General features: G+C 39.4%; 1 protein-coding gene across 1 annotated transcript in view; it reads left to right on the top strand.

The window, feature by feature from the left end:
- Nucleotides 1–14,685, top strand: part of LOC126458468 (B-cell CLL/lymphoma 7 protein family member B-A) — a 43,707-nt gene extending 29,022 nt beyond the window's left edge. Inside the window, exons 3-4 of the mRNA XM_050095546.1 lie at nucleotides 4,367–4,466; nucleotides 14,154–14,685. Of these exons, the coding sequence (XP_049951503.1) occupies nucleotides 4,367–4,466; nucleotides 14,154–14,272 (219 nt within the window). The 3' untranslated portion in view covers nucleotides 14,273–14,685. The remainder of the gene's footprint in view (nucleotides 1–4,366; nucleotides 4,467–14,153) is intronic.
- The last annotated feature ends 7,136 nt before the right edge of the window (nucleotides 14,686–21,821 follow it).

The raw sequence follows: 21,821 nt of genomic DNA, 5'->3' as shown, positions 1-21,821 counted from the left end.
CTTTTGGACCAGCCTGGTGAACAGCCTGCTTGCAGAGGCCGAGGTCCCTACATTATGTGATACACATTTGGTGTTTCCCTGAGCATCCGAACTACTGTGTCATTTCTCCTTTCAGGGCAAGCCACCTCAAACAACATAGGCCCAGGACTGGAGGTACAATTGCAGTTCTCATACAGTGTCTGTGCTCTGAACTTAAACTTCCCCACTGTCACCTCTTTCCAAGGAGCAGATGCATATGGCCCCATGGTGTAGACACTGTCTTCGGATCTGTCTCGACCTATCCTTTTTTAAACTAATGATTTTTTGTTGCCTTCTCCCGGCCACCTTCGATGCATTTCCAGGTTGGAAGTGGTATATATGGACTGCTCTATCGTTGACAAACGACTTTGCTGATGCACATAAGAGGTGCAGTAACCAACACTGCTGGCCAAACTGATGCAGTGTATTTACTGCAGAATTAGTGGCCACTGTCTGAGCCCTCTATCACCTTCATTGTTGCACCAGTGAGACATTTTTAATAGGGAGTGACTCCCTGAATAGTCTGCAGTGCTACCTTTGACACTCATTGATTGTGACTCTCTGAGATTTACTTTCTGACCTCTACCAAGCTAGATGTTAGTCTTTATCTACACCCGAGGTCATGTGGAGATCCCGGGAATGAACATGCTGATTGGTTGGCCAAGTAGGCTACCAGGTTGCCGACTTGGGAGATTGGTGTACTGATGTGCCTTAATTCCTCCAAACTGCAAGCAATAAAGGGGACCAAGGCCATGTGGCTATCTTCCCTTTGTGCTTCTCCCAGGGAATCTACCTTTCTGTTGACTTTGAGTGACTGCTTTTGTATGCCCCATGGCCACTTCTTGTGATGTGAGGATCCACCCCACTATCAGTGTGGTGTCTGTCTGATGGTGGCCAACATCCTACTGGACTGCCCTAATTTGATCACCTTAAGGTGTAACGTTAAACTTGGTGACATGCTGGTTCTGGTGCTAGTGGAGGACACCAAAGCAGCTGATTTTGTTTTACTTTTACCCATGGCCGTTTCTGCTCTTCCTTGTGAGATTGGGCACATTGGCCTCATTGGCTGCTTGAGGGATTGCACTGTCACCTGCTCTGACCTATTGAGTCCTTGACTACCTTTGCTTGGTGGTCCAGCCTGGTTCTTGTCCTTTCCACCTTTTTTAATTTTTCAAATTCTTTTACATCTGTTGGTTTGCTGTCTAGTCATTGTTATCCTTGTCATTCTTTCCTGAGATTTTATCAGCTTGTCTGCATTGCTAGTTTTTAGTAGGGGAAATACTAGTTTTTAGTAGGATATAATATCCAATTTTGTTTCTAATAAGTGGCAGATGTTTCAGTTACTATCTCCTACAGTCAGAATTTACTCATATTCATGACAACTAATAATTTCTAGATTTTAACGTGACTTTAACACCACAAAAAAAAAGCTTCACGGCTCCAATGGGAGTGTTTGGACACCCCTCATACGAGGTCACCCCCCCCCCCCCCCCCCCAATACCTGTATACCTGTGCACCTTGTTGGTATGTAGTCAAAATAGCCTACTTTTTCTGAGGAACTACATGTCTGCTACTTATTAGTTAATTTCATGGACATTGATTCAAATGATGTCACCATTTTGTTAGAAATTGTGGAAATATTAGCAGAAACAGGAAATAACTCAGATGATTCCTTGAATTGTGGTTCAAATGATTGTTGTTATAACTAAAGTCCAAAACAAAAATATAGTACCTTCTGAGCCCAAGAAAACATGTAGGCCCTACAATAATAGTCTTGTCACACAGAAAAGGCTGTACATTTTTTGGTTAAACAAAGAAGGGAGAATTTAAACTTAAGTAGTGTGCAGTGTTCAAAGTCAGTTTTGTAAAATCTGAACATGAATTGTATAAATGGAAGAAAGATTTACGCAAAGTAAGAAATGTATGTCAAAATGAAGCTCACAGAAGTAGGAAAGAAAAACTATTTGAAAGGTTTAGAACTGCTCCTGAGAGTTAGTGCAGTATTATTAACAATATTACGAAAAGGAAAGTTGCTGCTCACCATACAGTCAAGATGCTGAGTTACAGATAGGCACAACAAAAAAGACTGTCACAAATAACAAATGAAACTTTCGGCCACACACACACACACACACACACACACACACACACGTGTGCAAGGTTGAACAAATACAAATCTCCTGTGCCTTATCTTTCCAGTCTCTCACCACCTCCCAAAGTTCCACTGTCCAGCCACAGAGGAGCACTCCGCCCTTAACTCGGTACCACCCAGGACTGGAGCAATTGAATTACATTCTCCGCCAGGGTTTCGACTATCTCTCGTTGTGTCCTGAAATGAGAAGTGTCCTGCCCGCTATTCTTCCCACTCCTCCTACAGTGGTATTCCGCCGTCCACTGAACCTACACAATATACTATTCCATCCTTACACAACCCCTGCTCCTGACCCCCTTACCATATGGCTCATACCCTGTAATAGACCTAGATGCAAAACCTGTCCCATACATCCTCCCACCACCACCTACTCCAATCTGGTCATGAACTTCACCTATTCCTTCAAAGGCGGGGCTACCTGTGAAACCAGTCATGTGATTTACAAGCTCAACTGCAATCACTGTGCTGCATTCTATGTGGGCATGACAACCACCAAGCTGTCTGTCTGCATGAATGGCCACCGGCAAACTGCAGCCAAGAACAGGCAGACCACCCTCTTGCTGAACACGCTGCCAAACCTGACATCCTTCATTTCAATGACTGGTTCATGGTCATTACCATATGGATGGTTCCCACTAACACCAGCTTTCCTGTATTGTGCAGGTGGGAACTTTCCCTGCAATACATCCAACCTGCAGCACTTCACTGTCCGCCATCCCCACCATACTATCCCTCCCCCTCAAAATTATGTTTAGCTCAAGTAAAAGTGTTGAGATAATGGCATTAATAGGTAAGACTACAGAGAAATTCATAGCTGATCTGAATTCTAAGCAGCTTCTTGTTGCCTAAAATGTTCTGTATAAAGCCAATCATCAGGTTTTATGCAAGAACTGCATGCCATGCTTTATCATTTCAAGCGAAAAAGACAGTTGCTTGTGCTGTTGGTGAGTGTTAGGACACATTTGTCTGCAATGTGTGTGGTGTCAGTGGATTACTGTTTCCACAGCTTCAAATGCCAGTGCATCTTCAGTAACCTCAGTGGAAGTTAGGACCAAAAATTAAAGAAGGGAACCGTTTAGCTGACAATATGAACTGCAAGCCCTTCACAAAATTAATGGCTTGACATTTTAGGTATGGTTTAAGTGCTTAAAATTGCATGTGAGCACCTTGGACTTCATCCTATGTGGACTATGTTCTCTTGCCATGGCTGCATATGCTTATTCAGAGTTGCACACTGTGCAGGAAATGCTGTACAAACTGCTGTTATAACAAGCTTTTTTTACAGCAAAACTGAGTAAATGTGACATTTTTTTAAAACACAGCTAAAATTTTGACAGTACATTTATTGTGGTGTATTCTTAGTGTGTGTGAAATTTCAGGGTAGATTTCAACTTGTCAGATTGGACCATTCTCTTGTAGATGTACCATTTGCTGGATCCAGTAGAAGTTTTGATGCTCGCATTACCTCTGCCCCTATTTAGACTTGCTGACTTCATATGGGTGACATTATTGCAAATTTGTGAACCTATCTAGTGAACTGAGTATCATATGATAGCCACTGTAACATTTTACATCCACTTTCTATAATGGCAATCTAAGGAAATAATCCCACTATTCCCAACTTTTGTCAGTATTATTTTATCTACTGTTTTTAAATGATATGCACTTACTGCAACTGGCTGCAATAGTGTTGCAAATGCATGCGGAATGGGTAAAGTCACAATTTGGCAGGCTGTGTTCTCTTCGGATCCCTTATTGAACTTTGTACTTGAGGTTTTGGTATTGCTTTCTTATCTGCTTTGCTATCTTTCTGTATTATTATTATTGTTATTATTATTATTATTTACTTTTTGCTGTAGTGGTCCTCACATTATTCCTGGTGGAAGGTGTTGCTTCTATAGTGGGTTTACTGTAGATAATGTCATTCACATTGATAGATGCCTTCGACAGTATTGTTTACCACTAATCAGAACTGCAAATTATGCTTAGCTGTTAACACGGAAAGCTTCTTTCTTCTGGCAAAGATGCTTCCCTGTCTTGCAGCAAACCTTCAGAGAAATTTCTAAAGCAGTCATTGCTAGAGCTTTCTAGAGTTAACAGCTTTTGTCAAGTGTGCTGGAAAACTGCTACAACCTTTGCTGTTAAACAGTATTTAGCCTATACAAACTCTTCTCAATGTTGTGTTTCTGTTTGCAGAAAAAGAAGATGAAAGACCACAACAAAGAGAACACACCTTCACGGAAAGCAGCCCTGGATTCCTCAAATTCCAACTTTGGACTTGAAGATTCTAACACATGTAAGTACAATAGATTTCCACTTAGGTGAGCAATGGACTATAAGGAGATATAAGGAATTCATTTGTACAATCCACAGAGATGCCCTCCATTTTAGGATCAGATTTTTATTGTAGAATTTGCTACTTGAAAGTAGAAGGCTTAGTGGGAGGGGGACAGGGGGGAGGAAGGAAAGGAAATTATTTGAGCATTTTGTAGAAAGGGCAGGGTGTTACAGTTTATCCTCTTCGCCATAGGAACATTGTCCCAGATGACTACTTTTAATCAACTAGCAATGATAACAGTTAAAATGAAAAATACGTGGATGTCAGCACATAACAAAGCTTCACTAACACTCTATCCAGTTTTTCACTGATCAAAGGGACTCTTCCAGAGGATCTCATGTAAACAGATACCACATCGAAACTGCTAATAAATCTGAAGGACCCAGCCTCAAAGATTTCAGTCATCGAATAAAATCCACAGAGTTGGAGGTATGGTGTTCACACTTGCCAATGTATGGACTGAGAACAGATTCTAAATTCTTTGCCAGGTTATAAGTGGGTGCACCCAAATTGCTAACAATAGGATTTCCTTATGTAACTTAGGCAGACCATTTTTCCTTTAACAGCAACATTTTTGAACAGGATGATGGAGTGGCTATGGGCATTCCTTTATCACCTGTAATCACAAATTTATTTATGAAGGACTTCGAGGATATAGCATTGAGGACTTCGGCTTTGGAACCAACATGCTGCTGAAGGTATGTAGATGATACCTTTTTCGTCCAGCTGCACGGATGTGATGCTCTCAACAGATTTTTGGACCACTGCAACTGTTTTCATCCCAGGATTAAATTTACCATTGTGGTTTGAAGTGATGGGATGCCTCAATTCTTGGATGTTATGGTTTACAAAAAACCGGACTGTACTCTGGGACACAGTGTTCACCGAAAGTTGCTGCACACTGTTTGTGTGTGGATGCTAAGAGTTGTCATCCACCATACTAATGCAGTGACATCCTGTGGACCCTTATATGCAGAGCATATGCCATTTGCAACACAGACAACTTGGGCATTGGATGGCTATTTTTAAGGAAAATGGATACTCTGAAAAGCAGATCTGTCAGGCTATGGAGTTTGGAGCATCACTGGAGTTGCATGAAGAGGAGTATAGCTCGGTGGCCTGTATTCCTTATGCTGGGGGCGTCTTAAGATTGGAAGAATTTTAAGGAGTTTTAACATGGTGTTCCGTCCACCTTCAGAGATTAGGGCAGTACTTGGCCCTGTGGAAGATGATTTGTGACTTTGGAAGCTTGGTATATACAAAATCCTGTGTCAGTGTGGGAAGGCTTACATTGGCTGTTAGATTTGCACAGTTCATGACATGCGTGGACCATTGCCGTCATACAAGGCTGCAACAGCTGTAAAAATTGGCGGTAGCAGAACGTTGCTTAAATGAGGGACATGGTATGAAATTTTCCGACTGTGATAGCTGCCAATGCTTCTGGTTTTGGAACAGTGTTTATAAAGAGGCAATTGAAATTAGGTTGTGATTAATTTGATTAAAAGAGACAATGGGTTCCCTCTTAGCAGGGTGTGGAACCCTGTACCAACCTGCATCAAAACAGAACATTCTTCTGTGCGTCAGTCAGTGTGTTTGAAAATTGTCTGAGTAAGATACATCATAGCTGCTGGTGTTCTACTAAGGGTAGCACCACCTGCCCATTCTTGGAGGGCAGCAAGTGTGATGGGCGGTGCATGTGTAGTGTATGGTATAGAGGCCTATACAATACGTTGATTTGCAGCCTTGGTATCGGTTCTCAGTGGGACTCAGCAGCAGAAGCAGTATTTTCCTGAAGATCAACAGTTGGATCGCCAAAATATTGAATTGATTTTAGTATCCAGTAGCAAACTCGAAGAGACTTCAAAGAAAAAGTCTTTGTCCAAACATATCAGAGCATCAGCATTTATTTGCCCGAGGAAAATATTTACATACACACACAGCAAACATTATTTATAAGCATACTTTACCGTACCCTTCGTTTCTTGTGTCTAGGTGCCGAATAGTATCAGAAACTATATTCTATAATAGGTTTAACTTTGTCACTGTTGAAAAAGTTTTTGTTTAAAAACTGTCATTTATTTGCATTCTTTTTTGTCCCGCTATTGTGAAACCTAAATATTTCACTGCATTAAAATATTGGGTCTCTCTTGTGGGGCACAAATCTCAGGGGAAAAAGTTCTCGTACAACCTTTGCACTGTATCACAGAAGCAGAACTAAAAGTAAATTGAAGGTTAAGAAGACACAAAAAGCACAAAATATATTCCTTTAACATGAAGGTGGTTAATTTTTTAGTCCCACTGTCACTAGATGATGGCACACTGTTTCTGGGCATGTGTGCTCTTCAGTGTATTTGGCATTGGAGAACTCTACACTTAGCATGATCAGCTGATCATTGATCTACTTACAATGTTTTTTAGTGGCTAATATACATTGTAGTATGAGACATGCACACATCGTGAGTAACAGATTTTGAACAGGAGGTTGCCCATGTAAATCTGGCTTTACTCAAGTGTGTCCTTGCCAACTGATACTTAGAGAATAACATTGCCTGTTTCACAATAAGATTAATGAGATAGTATCTCATTTTGAGTGGTGACATTTTTATGTCTGGAGTATTAATTATCGCATTTACATATTTATTTATAAATTTTAATAAAAACTTTACTCGTAGTAGGAAAATATTTTACACTGACATTTTTAAATAAAATGTGCTCTCTCTTGTAACATCTACAAAATTTGAAGTTCCAGGCTGACAGTTGAGTCTTTGTGTGTTGTGGTGGCTGAATTATCTACTTTTATTCATAATGCGCCCCCCCCCCCCCCCTCCCCTCATGGACCTGGCCATTGGTGGGGAGGCTTGCGTGCCTCAGCGATACAGATAGCCGTACCGTAGGTGCAACCGCAACGGAGGGGTATTTGTTGAGAGGCCAGACAAACGTGTGGTTCCTGAAGAGGGGCAGCAGCCTTTTCAGTAGTAGCAAGGGCAACAGTCTGGATGATTGACTGATCTGGCCTTGTAACAATAACCAAAACAGCCTTGCTGTGCTGGTACTGTGAACGGCTGAAAGCAAGGGGAAACTACAGCCGTAATTTTTTCCGAGGGCATCCAGCTTTACTGTATGATTAAATGATGATGGCATCCTCTTGGGTAAAATATTCCGGAGGTAAAATAGTCCCCCATTCGTATCTCTGGACGGGGACTACTCAAGAGGATGTCGTTATCAGGAGAAAGAAAACTGGTGTTCTACGGATCGGAGCGTGGAATGCCCCATCCCTTAATCGGGCAGGTAGGTTATAAAATTTAAAAAGGGAAATGGATAGGTTAAAGTTAGATATAGTAGGAATTAGTGAAGTTCGGTGGCAGGAGGAAGGAGGCAGGAGGTGACTACAGGGTTATAAACACAAAATCAAATAGGGGTAATGCAGGAGTAGGTTTAATAATGAATAGGAAAATAGGAATGCGGGTAAGCTACTACAAACAGCATAGTGAACGCATTATTGTAGCCAAGATAGATACGAAGCCCACACCCACTACAGTAGTAAAAGTTTATATGCCAACTCATGCTGCAAATGACGAAGAAATTGAAGAAATGTATGATGAAATAAAAGAAATTATTCAGATAGTGAAGGGAGACAAAAATTTAATAGTCATGGATGACTGGAATTAGAGTGTAGGAAAACGGAGAGAAGGAAACGTAGTAGGTGAATATGGATTGGGGCAAAGAAATGAAAGAGGAAGCCGCCTGGTAGAATTTTGCACAGAGCACAACATAATCATAGCTAACACTTGGTTTAAGAATCATGAAAGAAGAGTGTATACATGGAAGAACCCTGGAGATACTAAAAGGTATCAGATAGATTATGTAATGGTAAGATAGAGATTTAGGAACCAGGTTTTAAATTGTAAGACATTTCTAGGGGCAGATGTGGACTCTGACCACAATCTATTGGTTATGACCTGTAGATTAAAACTGAAGAAACTGCAAAAAGGTGGGAATTTAAGGAGATGGGACCTGGATAAACTGACTAAACCAGAAGTTGTACAGAGTTTCAGGGAGAGCATAAGGGAACAATTGACAGGAATGGGTGAAAGAAATACAGTAGAAGAAGAATGGGTAGCTTTGAGGGATGAAGTAGTGAAGGCAGCAGAGGATCTAGTAGGTAAAAAGACGAGGGCTAGTAGAAATCCTTGGGTAACAGAAGAGATATTGAATTTAATTGATGAAAGGAGAAAATATAAAAATGCAGTAAATGAAGCAGGCAAAAAGGAATACAAACGTCTCAAAAGTGAGATCGACAGGAAGTGCAAAATGGCTAAGCAGGGATGGCTAGAGCACAAATGTAAGGATGTAGAGGCTTACCTCACTAGGGGTAAGATAGATACTGCCTACAGGAAAATTAAAGAGACCTTTGGAGATAAGAGAACCACTTGTATGAATATCAAGAGCTCAGATGGAAACCCAGTTCTAAGCAAAGAAGGGAAAGCAGAAAGGTGGAAGGAGTATATAGAGGGTCTATACAAGGGCGATGTACTTGAGGACAATATTATGGAAATGGAAGAGGATGTAGATGAAGATGAAATGGGAGATATGATACTGCGTGAAGAGTTTGACAGAGCACTGAAAGACCTGAGTCGAAACAAGGCCCCAGGAGTAGACAACATTCCATTGGAACTACTGATGGCCTTGGGAGAGCCAGTCCTGACTAAACTCTACCATCTGGTGAGCAAGATGTAAGAGACAGGCGAAATACCCTCAGACTTCTAGAAGAATATAATAATTCCAATCCCAAAGAAAGCAAGTGTTGACAGATGTGAAAATTACCAAACTATCAGTTTAATAAGGCACAGCTGCAAAATACTAACGCGAATTCTTTACAGACGAATGGAAAAACTAGTAGAAGCCGACCTTGGGGAAGATCAGTTTGGATTCCGTAGAAATACTGGAACATGTGAGGCAATACTGACCTTACGATTAAGGAAACGCAAACGTACGTTTCTAGCATTTGTAGACTTAGAGAAAGCTTTTGACAATGTTGACTGGAATACTCTCTTTCAAATTCTGAAGGTGGCAGGGGTAAAATACAGGGAGCGAAAGGCTATTTACAATTTGTACAGAAACCAGATAGCAGCTATAAGAGTCGAGGGGGTACGAAAGGGAAGCAATGGTTGGGAAGGGAGAGAGACAGGGTTGTAGCCTCTCCCCGATGTTATTCAATCTGTATATTGAGCAAGCAGTAAAGGAAACAAAAGAAAAATTCGGAGTAGGTATTAAAATCCATGGAGAAGAAATAAAAACTTTGAGGTTTGCCGATGACATTGTAATTCTGTCAGACAGCAAAGGACTTGGAAGAGCAGTTGAATGGAATGGACAGTGTCCTGAAAGGAGGATATAAGATGAACACCAACAAAAGCAAAACGAGGATAATGGAATGTAGTCGAATTAAGTCGGGTGATGCTGAGGGTATTAGATTAGGAAATGAGACACTTAAAGTAGTAAAGGAGTTTTGCTATTTGTGGAGCAAAATAACTGATGATGGTCGAAGTAGAGAGGATATAAAATGTAGACTGGCAATGGCAAAGAAAGTGTTTCTGAAGAAGAGAAATTTGTGAATGCCGAGTATAGTTTTAAGTGTCAGGAAGTCGTTTCTGAAAGTATTTGTATGGAGTGTAGCCATGTATGGAAGTGAAACATGGACAATAAATAGTTTGGACAAGAAGAGAATAGAAGCTTTCGATATGTGGTGCTACAGAAGAATGCTGAAGATTAGATGGGTAGATCACATAACTAATGAGGAAGTATTGAATAGGATTGGGGAGAAGTTTGTGACACGACTTGACTAGAAGAAGGGATCGGTTGGTAGGACATGTTCTGAGGCATCAAGGGATCACAAATTTAGTAGTGGAGGGCAGCGTGGAGGGTAAAAATCGTAGAGGGAGACCAAGAGATGAATACACTAAGCAGATTCAGAAGGATGTAGGTTGCAGTAGGTACTGGGAGACGAAGCAGCTTGCACAGAATAGAGTAGCATGGAGAGCTGTGTCAAACCAGTCTCAGGACTGAAGACCACAACATCAACATTCATACTTTGTTCATTATATATAAAGTTGTAGTAGATATATAAGTGTGGAAATGGTTCTGGTTATCTCAAATTCCTTCCTGGGTAACACAGCTGAAAATCTGAATCTAGATACTATTTACAGCATTTATGGAAAAACATTTCATGTGAGCTGCCACTGATGAACATATCACTGGTTCCTTTTCATGGCGTAACTAGTCAAAAGGTATTCAGAAAGCCATTGTTTCCCCTAATGCATGGTAGCTCCTGACCATGTAGGGATTGCATTGTTGGTGCCTCAGAGTTGAAAACTACCCTTGCATGCCAAGAAGTATTCGCTTGTTGTGACTGGGGCTTGGGGACTCTGAGCAAAGGATTATTTTCCAGGTAGCCAGTGCTGAGGCTGGCTGGTCATACAGGCATTGCTTATGGTCATGCAGGACATACTGGACTACTCACTTTGCTGGATGGCTGTAGTGTTTTCACTGCAGAGTTGGTAGCCATCCCTCATGCTCTTGAGCATCTCTCTTTCTGCATTGGTGGGGTCCTTTTCCATCTGCAGTGATTCCATGAGTAGTTTGCAAGCTTTCTACTAGTGCTACCCTTTCCATCCCTTGGTCATTGCTATCCAGGATTCTGTGTGTGCCCTTGGACAGTGTGGATGCTCAGTGACCTTTGTATGGACCCCGGACTGCATGGGGAACCTGAGGAATAAACTTGCTGGTAGGCTACCAGTAAACTGACTCTTGATAAATATTCCAGAAACAGACCTCCAATATGTATTATTCTGTCAAGTTTTAGGTGCCTGAAATATGGAATGGCTCACTCTGATTTCATCAAACTAACTACAGGTGGTAAAGGAGACTACGTATTCTTGGATGCCCTCCATGGAAGCCTCTTGCAAGAACTCTACCATCCTTTGCCATCTCCACATTGGCTGCCCTTGGCTTGACTCATGGTCATCTCCTCCATAGTGAGGACCCGATGGTGGTACACATTTTGCTGGTCTATCCCAACCTAGCCACCCTGCAGCAGACTCTTAATCCCTGATTTGCAGCCCCTGGTGTTAGGAGACGATGTCCCAATGGCTGACCTAGTTTTACATTTTATTTGTGAAATGGGCTTCTACCTTTCTCCTTAAGGGAGGGCTGTTTAACCTTATTGATAAATTGAGGGGTTGGGAGGACACACAGTTGCCTCCTCTTCCCAGACAAGGCTGCTGCTGTCTGGGCTTGATTGTCTTTTGCCTCTCTGTGCTTCTTTCCTTGTCTCTAGTCCTTCTTTCCTTGTCTCTAGTCCTTCCAAGGCATTTTAAGAGTCGAGTACCTCTAGTAAGTGGCAGTGGCTGGGGCATGTCTTTATCCCCTCATTGCACTCTGCTCTCAGGGGCTACTGGCTGGTCCCTAGATGGGGCACCTTGCTTACCTTTCTTCCTCCATCTCCCTGTTTTTGTCACTTACCTCAGCTTTGCTGACATTTGTAGACTTTGGGATTTCTTCCCCTCTATTGTGTGCAGTTGGCTATCCTTGATCTACAGTCATATAGATCTGTCTGTTAGAGCACGAAGGGACTCGGGAGCTAGTAGTTTGGTCCCTTCAAGTATCCAGCCAAACGACTTTCACAATTTAACTATGCATTACCAAGACAGAGGAGATCAGGCGTATAAATTGCCTTCAGGTTTGACACCGTTGACACATTGTGTAAATTTTGGTGAATTTCGTAGCAGTTGTCCTGACATTTTTTTTTTTGGAAAGGATTCAAATTATAGAGAATTATTAGTATATTTTTATTGTGTAATGCTAGTGAAGTAAAAGTTTAATTCTGATTTAAGGTATAATATACTTAGTGTTAGCATAGTTTACAGTTTATGTAGAGCATTAGTGCTGCAGTGGTCCAAGGTGGATTAACCACTGCTGGTTCCTTTTAAAGTGAGAAAAGCAGCATCCCCGCCATGATAGGGCCCATGCCTGATACCTGTGCAACTGCAGCCTGTTTCTTTACAACCTGATGATAGATTTCTATAAGTGTCAGAGGTCAGAGCTGGAAGAAGTTTAAGACCCAAAGCATATGTTTACTTGAAGCTACTTGAATTTTTTACAGCTTTCTTTAATTTGCTGTAGAATGTAATAAGGAAAACTATACTGCCAGTCAGATGATGTTGCTGATCGGTTTGTTCAGAAAGAAATTTTGATAAGACAGGATGCAGAAAATTACACTTTTCAAATTATTAAAGCCGCAAAAAGAGCAAACTATTAGTTTTGCTGGATTCCTTATTCCATTCTATTTTTTACAAAAAGAATTTTGTAGCACTAAATGCTGTAGACATTTAAAAAATTGGCAACACTACTTATTTGCAGTTTTTGTCACTCACTCATTTCCTAGTCACCAAGACTTTTGATATTATCTTCCACAGTGTGTACTAAACAATTGTAGAACATAATAAAAGATTTCAGACTTGCACATCAGCAGAATATAGGACCATTTTCAATGTACCTCCACATTGGCGTAAAACTAGTTTTAGAACATGGGTCTTCTAATGAAAGTGGAAAGAGTTCACAGTACACTCTTTTATAAAAAAAAGTGGGCCAAAAATAGCCATTTTTGATTTTTAGAAAAATTGTCAACTATTCCCTCAATTTGTAAATTATTAGAAAGCAGTAAGAGAATGAATTTTTATATTTTAATACCATTTATTGCTAAGTTATTACAAGCAAAGCTCCAGGCTCATCCCGCATTCACTTGTGGGAAATATAAAAAACTAAACTTCAAATTTTTTGGCATACTTTGCTTCAAACTATTTATATGAAAATTGCCCAGGAAATCGCTTAGGAGAGAACAAAAAGTTGTAAAAGAGGGTGTAGTTTGGTTTCTTTCAAGAAAATATTACTGAAGATTTTGTCTCGAAATTGCCAAAAACTCACGGGTGCACTGTTGAGAGCAGTGACTATATATCTGCAAGTATTAAACTGCTGAATCTAAAATTTTACTAGTGTTCACTGGAAACATATGCAAATGTTCACACACAATTTCTGCAAAATCCAGGATGGTCATGTGGGAACTTTTCCAAAATTAGACCACTTGGGATCAAATAGCCCAACAAGAAAGTAATATGTTTAAATACATATCTTAACTTTTTTCCATTGTCTGCATGTACGAATGTCATTGTTGCTGTGAATTTTTTTCCACTTCCATCACTATAATAAATTTGTTTAATTTTTATGGTCCTTTCATTCTGTACTCCTTTGTAGTGGCCACCAGTCACAAGACTTTCCAGTTGTCAAAAAATGCAGGCCTCAATTTACTCCTCTTGACATAGGTTGTTACCTTTGCTGAGGTTTAAGGCATTAGGCATTTGGAATGGAGAAGCCAAAAAACTGCTGAAATAGATGCTCTCAAGGGTTCTTCCCATCATTAATTTACTAATGAAACTTTAGATACTTGCTTAACACAGTGTTTACCATTACATAACAATGGCTATCTTTTTCCTGTGTAACTTCTATTGATGGTTTATCCTGTCTTGCAGTTGTGATAAAACATTACTGAGGTAGAATGTCTTAGTGAATTGGCATTGGTATTTCATGTTGCAGGTTTTTCTGTTGTTAGTGATTCTCAAGGGCCCACAGACTTCTCTGCTCAGCTCGGTTTTTCTGAAGACTCAAACTCTCAGAGCAGTGAACCAAGCAGCAAACGAACAAAAACTGAATGAATATGGACTGGTTGCTGCACCCCAAAGATGTGGTCACACACTTGTTTGTGCTGCTTTCAAAAGTGAATCGACAGATATTATTTGCACTATGTTGTATTTCCAAACTATTAGATGCAATATTTGCAAGTGATATACCTATTTTCTATTGGAAGCTCTTCCTGTTGATTATATGATTTCTTAGCCTTCTTGTGAGAGAATGAGAACAGTTCAAACATTTGCTTTGCAAGCAATACTTAATCTGTGAATAATTACTTTCCTGGCACATGCTTGTGCCTGTTGTATTTATACTTTCTGTGGCATTAGTCATAACATATTGACCTGTGGAACATCTATGTATGAGAAACATGCTGCAATGTTTGTGTGTCTTTTTTTATGCAATATTAGATCTGTAAATATATATCTTTTGCCTGGAATTGTGTGAATTAGTTAATAGATTAATAATCAGTGATGGGAAGAAAAATTTCCATTGACTTTCCACAACCCCAATCTCAAAACTTCGTTTACAAATTGATTTACAGTACTGGAAAAACCTGTTTCCATTTGTGCCTTAGTTATTAACATTGCAAATATTGGCTCATTTGATTGCTTTTACAAATTATATTCAGTGTAACTTTAGGAAAACTGTGCAATGAGCTTGCTATCTCAGACCCATGCTGAATTATGTAAAACTCTTTTTTTCTACAATATTGCTTCAGTGTTGTGAACTTTATAGAGAGAAATAATTTTTCTGCCACAGTTGAAAAAGAAAGGGACCCTGGAGAAAATTTCATGGCAAACTTTGATAAAGAGACAGTATCTTTACCACTGAGAGTAAATTGGTACCAGTTGCAGCATAGCACACAAATACATGGACTTCATTCATCCAGTATTTGAGAATCAGAGCACCTAGCAACTATCAACAAAGTTTAGACATTTCAGACTTCTATGAAACTTTTTCTCACTGACACTCCAAAGGAGAAAAAAAAAGATAAAAGCAAAACATTAATCACTTACTACATTTTGGCTGTTCATGCAGTCAAACTTGAGCATCAGGAATAACTTTTAAATTTATTACTTCGTTTCTACAAACTTCATTTGCAACGCCATGCATGCAGCAGCTACATAGTCTCGTACCACATGTACAAAATTATCACTACACACCACATAGTTCAGAAGATGTGACATCATAAACATGGAGATTTGTGAAAAACTAGCTTTTGCTTAAAGTGGAGGACAAATTACTCAATTTATATTCATCCAATGTTTCACAATGTCTCCCAACAAACTTATTTCAAAACTTTCATAATTTTTCTCTTGCTTTCATGCTTAAAGGCAGATATTTAACACATTTACTCTTTGTAATAGGGCATTTGAAGCTGTTTTATACATGGGAGTCCGAGTCTGTTAAAGAATCAGGGATTTACTGGTATGATCCAACTGGTAATTTGTGGTCTGAATTGCCAGACAGAGTAGAGATGATGATTTTGCACTGTATTAATCTTCACAAAGTATTGAAAGTCTGTAGGTTTGAAGAACCTCAATTTTTAATGTGGCTCTTAACTATGGCAAAGTAGAGCATTGTTTTGATAAGTGAAAAATTCAGCTGGAGCTTAGCGGTCAAGGAATATATTTGCAGATATTTGTCTGTTTGTATAAACTGTTTGAAGTTAATGTCTTCTAAAATTTAATTGCAAGTTTCTGTACCTTACAGGCTTCGGTAATATCAGTTTCTGCATTTATCTGTTAGCAGTGAAAGAAAGCCATCCCTTATATTAAGGAATGAGTTAACGTTTTTTGGCTTTTTCATTATAAAATTATTTAGAGTTTTCTGAATAAAACAAATCAAGTTTCACCCTTCTAAGTGATTTTTTTAATCACTGTAAAGTTGACGTACCGCGTAAATGGTTGTAGCGACTTGGTGTGTCACCTCTGACGGCGCCGCTCGTTGGCTGCAAGCAGGGTATCTTTGTGGAATTAGACAGTGTTTTGTTTTCCAGCATTGTATGGCTTTATCTCTGTGACAAGTGACTGTTCCAGTCGGTAAACATAAATGCTATATCGTGTGTGTTGACTTGTGGAGTTTGCTTTGTGTTGTTTAGCTGTTCAATTTTGCGTGTTTTGGCGAATTTTGCTCATACCTGTTTTACGTATTTGGTTTGTGGATATAATATGCCCCGTTTCAGCAATCGAGTGTTTAAGAAAAGGCACAATGAGTGAAAGAAGAAATCTTTTGTTGTTTGAAAGGGAGATACTGCTCAGACTGGTTCACCGACTACTCCAAATGACTGTGATAGAACTTCTTCCTGCAAGACACCTTGTGACAGCAAAGAAAAATTTTAAAACTCTGAAAGTGACAATAATGATGTGAATGAAATAATTAACATTTCCTTGCTCTCTAATATTTTGAAACACAACGTATTATGCCAAGTTTGCAAAGAAAGAGGACTGGAATTGAAAATAACTTCATACATTGGTTTGGCATGTAGAATGTTATCGAAGTGTAACAAATGTACTGCAGAAGTTCTGTTTTCTAATTCTAACAGTATTCCTTGTACTGATAATAGTGGAAAGAAGGTGTATGATATAAATGTTAGGCTAGTGTATGGCTTGCGTTGCATTGGCAAGGGCAGTGCTGCAGGGACAATGTTATGTGGAATTATGAACTTGCCAAAACCACCAACCAAGTTTGGATTTTATAATGAATTGGTGGATCTTCTGCTAAAGATATTGCTCAAGCAACAATGAAGAAAGTAGTTGAAGAAGCTGTGACAGATAATGGGAATTGTAGAGATTTAACTGTTGCTTTAGATGGATCATGCCAACGTAGAGGTCATAAATCTCTAAATGGAGTTGTGACAGCTACCAGTGGAGACAGTTGCAAAGTAACATTGTAGATGTAAGGGCAATACCAAGGACGAACATAGTGAAAGTTGTGAAGCAAATTTTCACGGCGCGAGTGGCGTGATGGAAGTGGAGGGAGTAAAAGCAATTTTTCACAGATCACAGGAGTGGTATAATGTACGATACACTAACTATTTAGGAGATAGTGATTCTAAGGGATAAAAAGCTGTAGAGGAACTCTAACATTATGCCAATCAAATTCACATTAAAAAAACAGGAGTGCATTGGACATATGCACTTCTGCACGGGGGCTCGCTTGCGCAAACTAAAGCAGACATCAGGATCCCAAAAGCTTAGTGATGGTAAGACCCTTGGAGGAAGAGGAAGATTGACAGATGAAGCAACTGATAGATTGCACACAGGTATTATGGGTATGCAATTAGGCAAAATACAAGAAACATTGAGCAGATGAGGAGAGCAGTATAGGCTTCATTTTTTCATACTGCATCAACAAATGAGCACCCACAACATGCACTGTGCCCCACAGGTGATGACTCATTGTGTAAGTACCAATCGGGAAAGGAATAGGCCCATAAAAACAGTTTGCTAAATGCTGTAATTGATGTAATTAAGCCAATATTCTGAGATTTATCACAGCCAAGTTTATTGGAAAACTGTTTACATGGGAAAACACAAAATCCAAATGAAAGTGTAAATAATTTAATTTGGATTAGGATTCCCAAAAGAGTGTTTGTACAGATAAAAACACTGCATTTCGGCGTGTGTATGATGCAGTGGCAACATACAGTGAAGGAAACGTTATCAAATATGCTGAAACGTTTAGGTTTCCAACCAGGACACACCACCATTTCCACAGGGTGCCTAATTGATGAAGAAAGACTAAGAGGTGCAGGAAAGACTCAAAAGCCTACAACATGCAGCAAAAGGGAAGAAAAAGCCAGTGAAAAGGACACCCACACTGGAAAAAGAGGAGGATGCTGTTAATCCATCATATGGGGCAGGAATGTATTAAAAAACTTTGGAAGCCATTTCCCATAACTTTAAAATTTTCATCTTTGAGGAACATTTTCTCAAAAACAGCTAACAGTATATCAATGAAATTTATACACAATATTGTTTACTACTTTTCCTTCATTTTTATAACAAATTGTATAATTCAAGAGTTATAGAAGAAAAAGTGCAAAATTTTAGAGAAAAAATAAGCATCTGTTTAAAAAAACCAATAAATATTTCTTAACATGGCATTATAACTTTGTAGAGAAATATTCACTGAACATGTAGTCCAAATTTCAGAAAAAAATGTTCCTTCTATTTGCTAAAATTAATATTTAGGAGATGGATCTTTCTGGTTCCCCTTAAAAACTATGCAGTTGTCCTGTTAGTATATGTATATGTTAGGCATTTTGTCTAAATGTAATCTGGCAAATTCCTAATACCTCATTCTTCAATGTTTGCACTAACATTCTTCATGGGGAAGTTTGTTGGGAGAGTGCAAAATTTTGTCCCCAGGAAAATAAAGAAAATTAACAAAATAATAAAACTATACCTTATGGTACTAAAAAAACTGGTACACACTGCATGAAAACCTGATTGTGATGGATAAGAACAATGAAATGCCAAATAAGTTACAGTTGTCGAAGATTGTGTTAGGTGGTTGGTCACAGTTTGGGATAAAAAATGAACTTGTGCAAAATTAGGTCATCAAATCCAGAAATCAAGGAAATTGACCTGTTTGGCTGGATACAGGATTGCCTGACAAAAAGTGATGCATCTAGAAGGGCAGGAGGAAGCGAAATAAAACTTCACAGTTTGAGACAGTATGTGATCTTGTATCAGTGATTGTAAAATTGATAGGTTGTGAAGGGTCACAAAACTGTTGTTGCCTTTTCTGAAGATATCTGGCCCACAACTGTTCTAATTGATTCTTCATATCCTACATACTGGCAGTGACACTAGAACGGACTCTACATTTGAGCTGGTCCCCACATTATTTCGGAGACAGATCTGGGGATTTCAGTGGACACAGGAGTACATCAACACATGCAGACTGTTCACAGAAAAACGTGCTGCGTGTTGATGAGAACTGTCTTGTTCAAAAATGGCAACACAGTACTGTCGCATGAGAGGTAATGTGTGAGAATAAAGGATGTTAGTGTTGTCTGTTCCCTCAGTCTCTACCAGTTCTGACCTGAAGCCATACACAGTGGCTCCCCACACTGTGAGAAGGAACACCACTGTGCCTCTGCAAAGCATTGGGAAAACTGGACTACTTCCCAGGTCACCACCATACTTGCCAATGATGGTCATCCAGGGAGTGATTCATCACTGAACAGTGTGACACAATTGTCAGTTTTTGTTACACGGTCATTGCATCACTCTAAATGAAGATGTTTATGGTGTGGTGTTAGCAGCAGACTACATGTAGGATGGTAATTCCCTTACAAATCACAGAGAATCACAACGCTAATTGTTTACATACCTGCTGATGGTGTTACATTTGACATTCAATCAAGTCTTCATGGTGCTTGACTTTTTTTGTCTGGCAGTGCATACTTATCCTCAAGATCTTTTAATTACCAATGAAGTGGATAGCTGTTGGGTTGAAACAGTTGTTAGTGACAACTTCTGGGGCACCTGCTGCACTTTGCATGGAAGACTTGGAAAGCATAAAATAAAATTTTTAAACAGTAAGAGATATAATTTGTGCCTAAAAGTGTATTTAATAATGTAGAGGGAGGGGGCTTTTGAGGAACTGCCCCAATTTTACATCCTAAAGTACTAAAGACAGTGATGAAACAAGTCTGTCTCTCATAGACTTAGAAATGGCAGGCTGTACATTCCCGGAGTATAAGTAAGTTAGGTTTCCTGACAAAGTGCACTTGTGTATTCGAATTCACGTACATTATGCACATATACTACTCTCAAGTGGAAGTGTCCAGCAGCATGTGGTGGAGCAGTTTATGAATGAGGAACCACATGCTCACTACTCCTTGTCTGTGAACTAGTCAGGGCCAAGAATCCATCCTTACTTGGAAAGGGGGGGGGGATGGTGGTGGTGGTGGTGGTGGTGGTGGTGGTGGTGGTGGTGGTGGTGGTGGTGGTGGTGGTGGTGGTGGTGGTGGTGGTGGTGGTGGTGAGTCAAAACTAATGTTGTGGGGCAGTGAGCAAATTATGAAAATGGTCATTTGATTGGGAAAGCTATTTTGCAGCCGGCCGGAAAGCGAGGAGAACATGCTGACCATAATTTCCAGTCTGAAGGTCCACATTACTATTCTTTGTGCTCAGTGAAAGAAAAATTTCCTCCTTGCTATTTAATTACTGGGACCAGGAACTATGACCATAAATAAGTTGAGTTTAACTGTTTGATATATTCTGTAAAAGTTCACATGCACATAATAATAATATCTGTAATTATTGATACATGTTCAATTACCCGAAAGTTACTAAATGCAATGTAACATATACCGTACAGTTAAAAGGAAGTGACGCTTGATCAAGGTCGGCATCACTTTCCATTTTTAACCAGACTTAATGTCTGAGAAAGTAAAGAAATAATAATAAGTGTGATTAGTTGGTTCAGGACAGAACTAATGAAGCCTCGGACAAGCGCTGTCATGGTCGGGGACGACGCTTGAACCCTATGCCCGTCCACAATGGTAACGACACTGATAGCCACATGGAAAATGATTTAAATCCAAATAGAGGTGTTTTGCAGGCTATGCTTCCTGCAACCACTTTAGAAGGAAAACAAAGACAGAGGATGAGATGGTCAGATGAAGTTAACCAACACCTCGTGTTCTGTTATTACCAAGCAACAAACTTAGGAACCAACACAACTGGATACAGATCACAAGTATACACAACATTTATTACCAGATACCCAGAATTAAAATTTTTAACAGAACAATGACTAGCTGATCAGATCTGTGTAATAATCAAAAATAACAGGATACCCCAGTCAGAATTATAAAACATCAAACAAGTACAACAAATACTGGAACAAAATAATGTGCAATCAGAAGAAGAAAATACAGTAATGGACTCAAACATCCCAGAGCAAAAACAGAGACCAACACGCATCAATTAAACAATCGGAGGAAAACGAAATCTTAAGACAGCCACCAGAACAAGCACAAATAGAACACGAAGTGACACACATGTTAGATATAGAAGAAAAATTTCAGCTAACATACATAGAATACAAAGACATAAATACAGGCATTAGACCATTCTTGCATAGACCACCAAATGACCCACAAGTCGAAACAACAATAACAACTATCAACACAATCATACACAACAAAATAAATGAAAACACAACTATGGAAGAGTTACAACTACTGGTTTATATAGGAGCACTCACTACACTAAATATACACACTAGGCAGAGATGAGAACAAACTAACACACAGAAGAAACCCACAAAACCATCATGGCAACACAGGCTACAGATCAGAATAGAAAAAACTGAGAAAAGACATTGGACAGCTAACACAGTTTATAAGAAATGAAATATCAGACAAAAACGAAAAAGGTTAGGTAAAATCTCACAAGAAGAAGCGATAGAGCAATTAGATGAAAAGAAGCAGAAATTACAAGCATTGGCCAAACAACTTAGAAGATACAAAAAAAGTGAAAATAGAAGGAAACAAAACCAAACATTCGACACAAACCAAAAGAAATTTTATCAGACAATAGATAACACACA

The sequence above is a fragment of the Schistocerca serialis genome, chromosome 1, assembly GCF_023864345.2.
Source record: "Schistocerca serialis cubense isolate TAMUIC-IGC-003099 chromosome 1, iqSchSeri2.2, whole genome shotgun sequence".
Lineage (NCBI taxonomy): Eukaryota > Metazoa > Arthropoda > Insecta > Orthoptera > Acrididae > Schistocerca > Schistocerca serialis.
The sequence above is the reverse complement of the archived record's forward strand: the minus strand, read 5'-3'. Positions and strand labels throughout refer to the sequence as shown.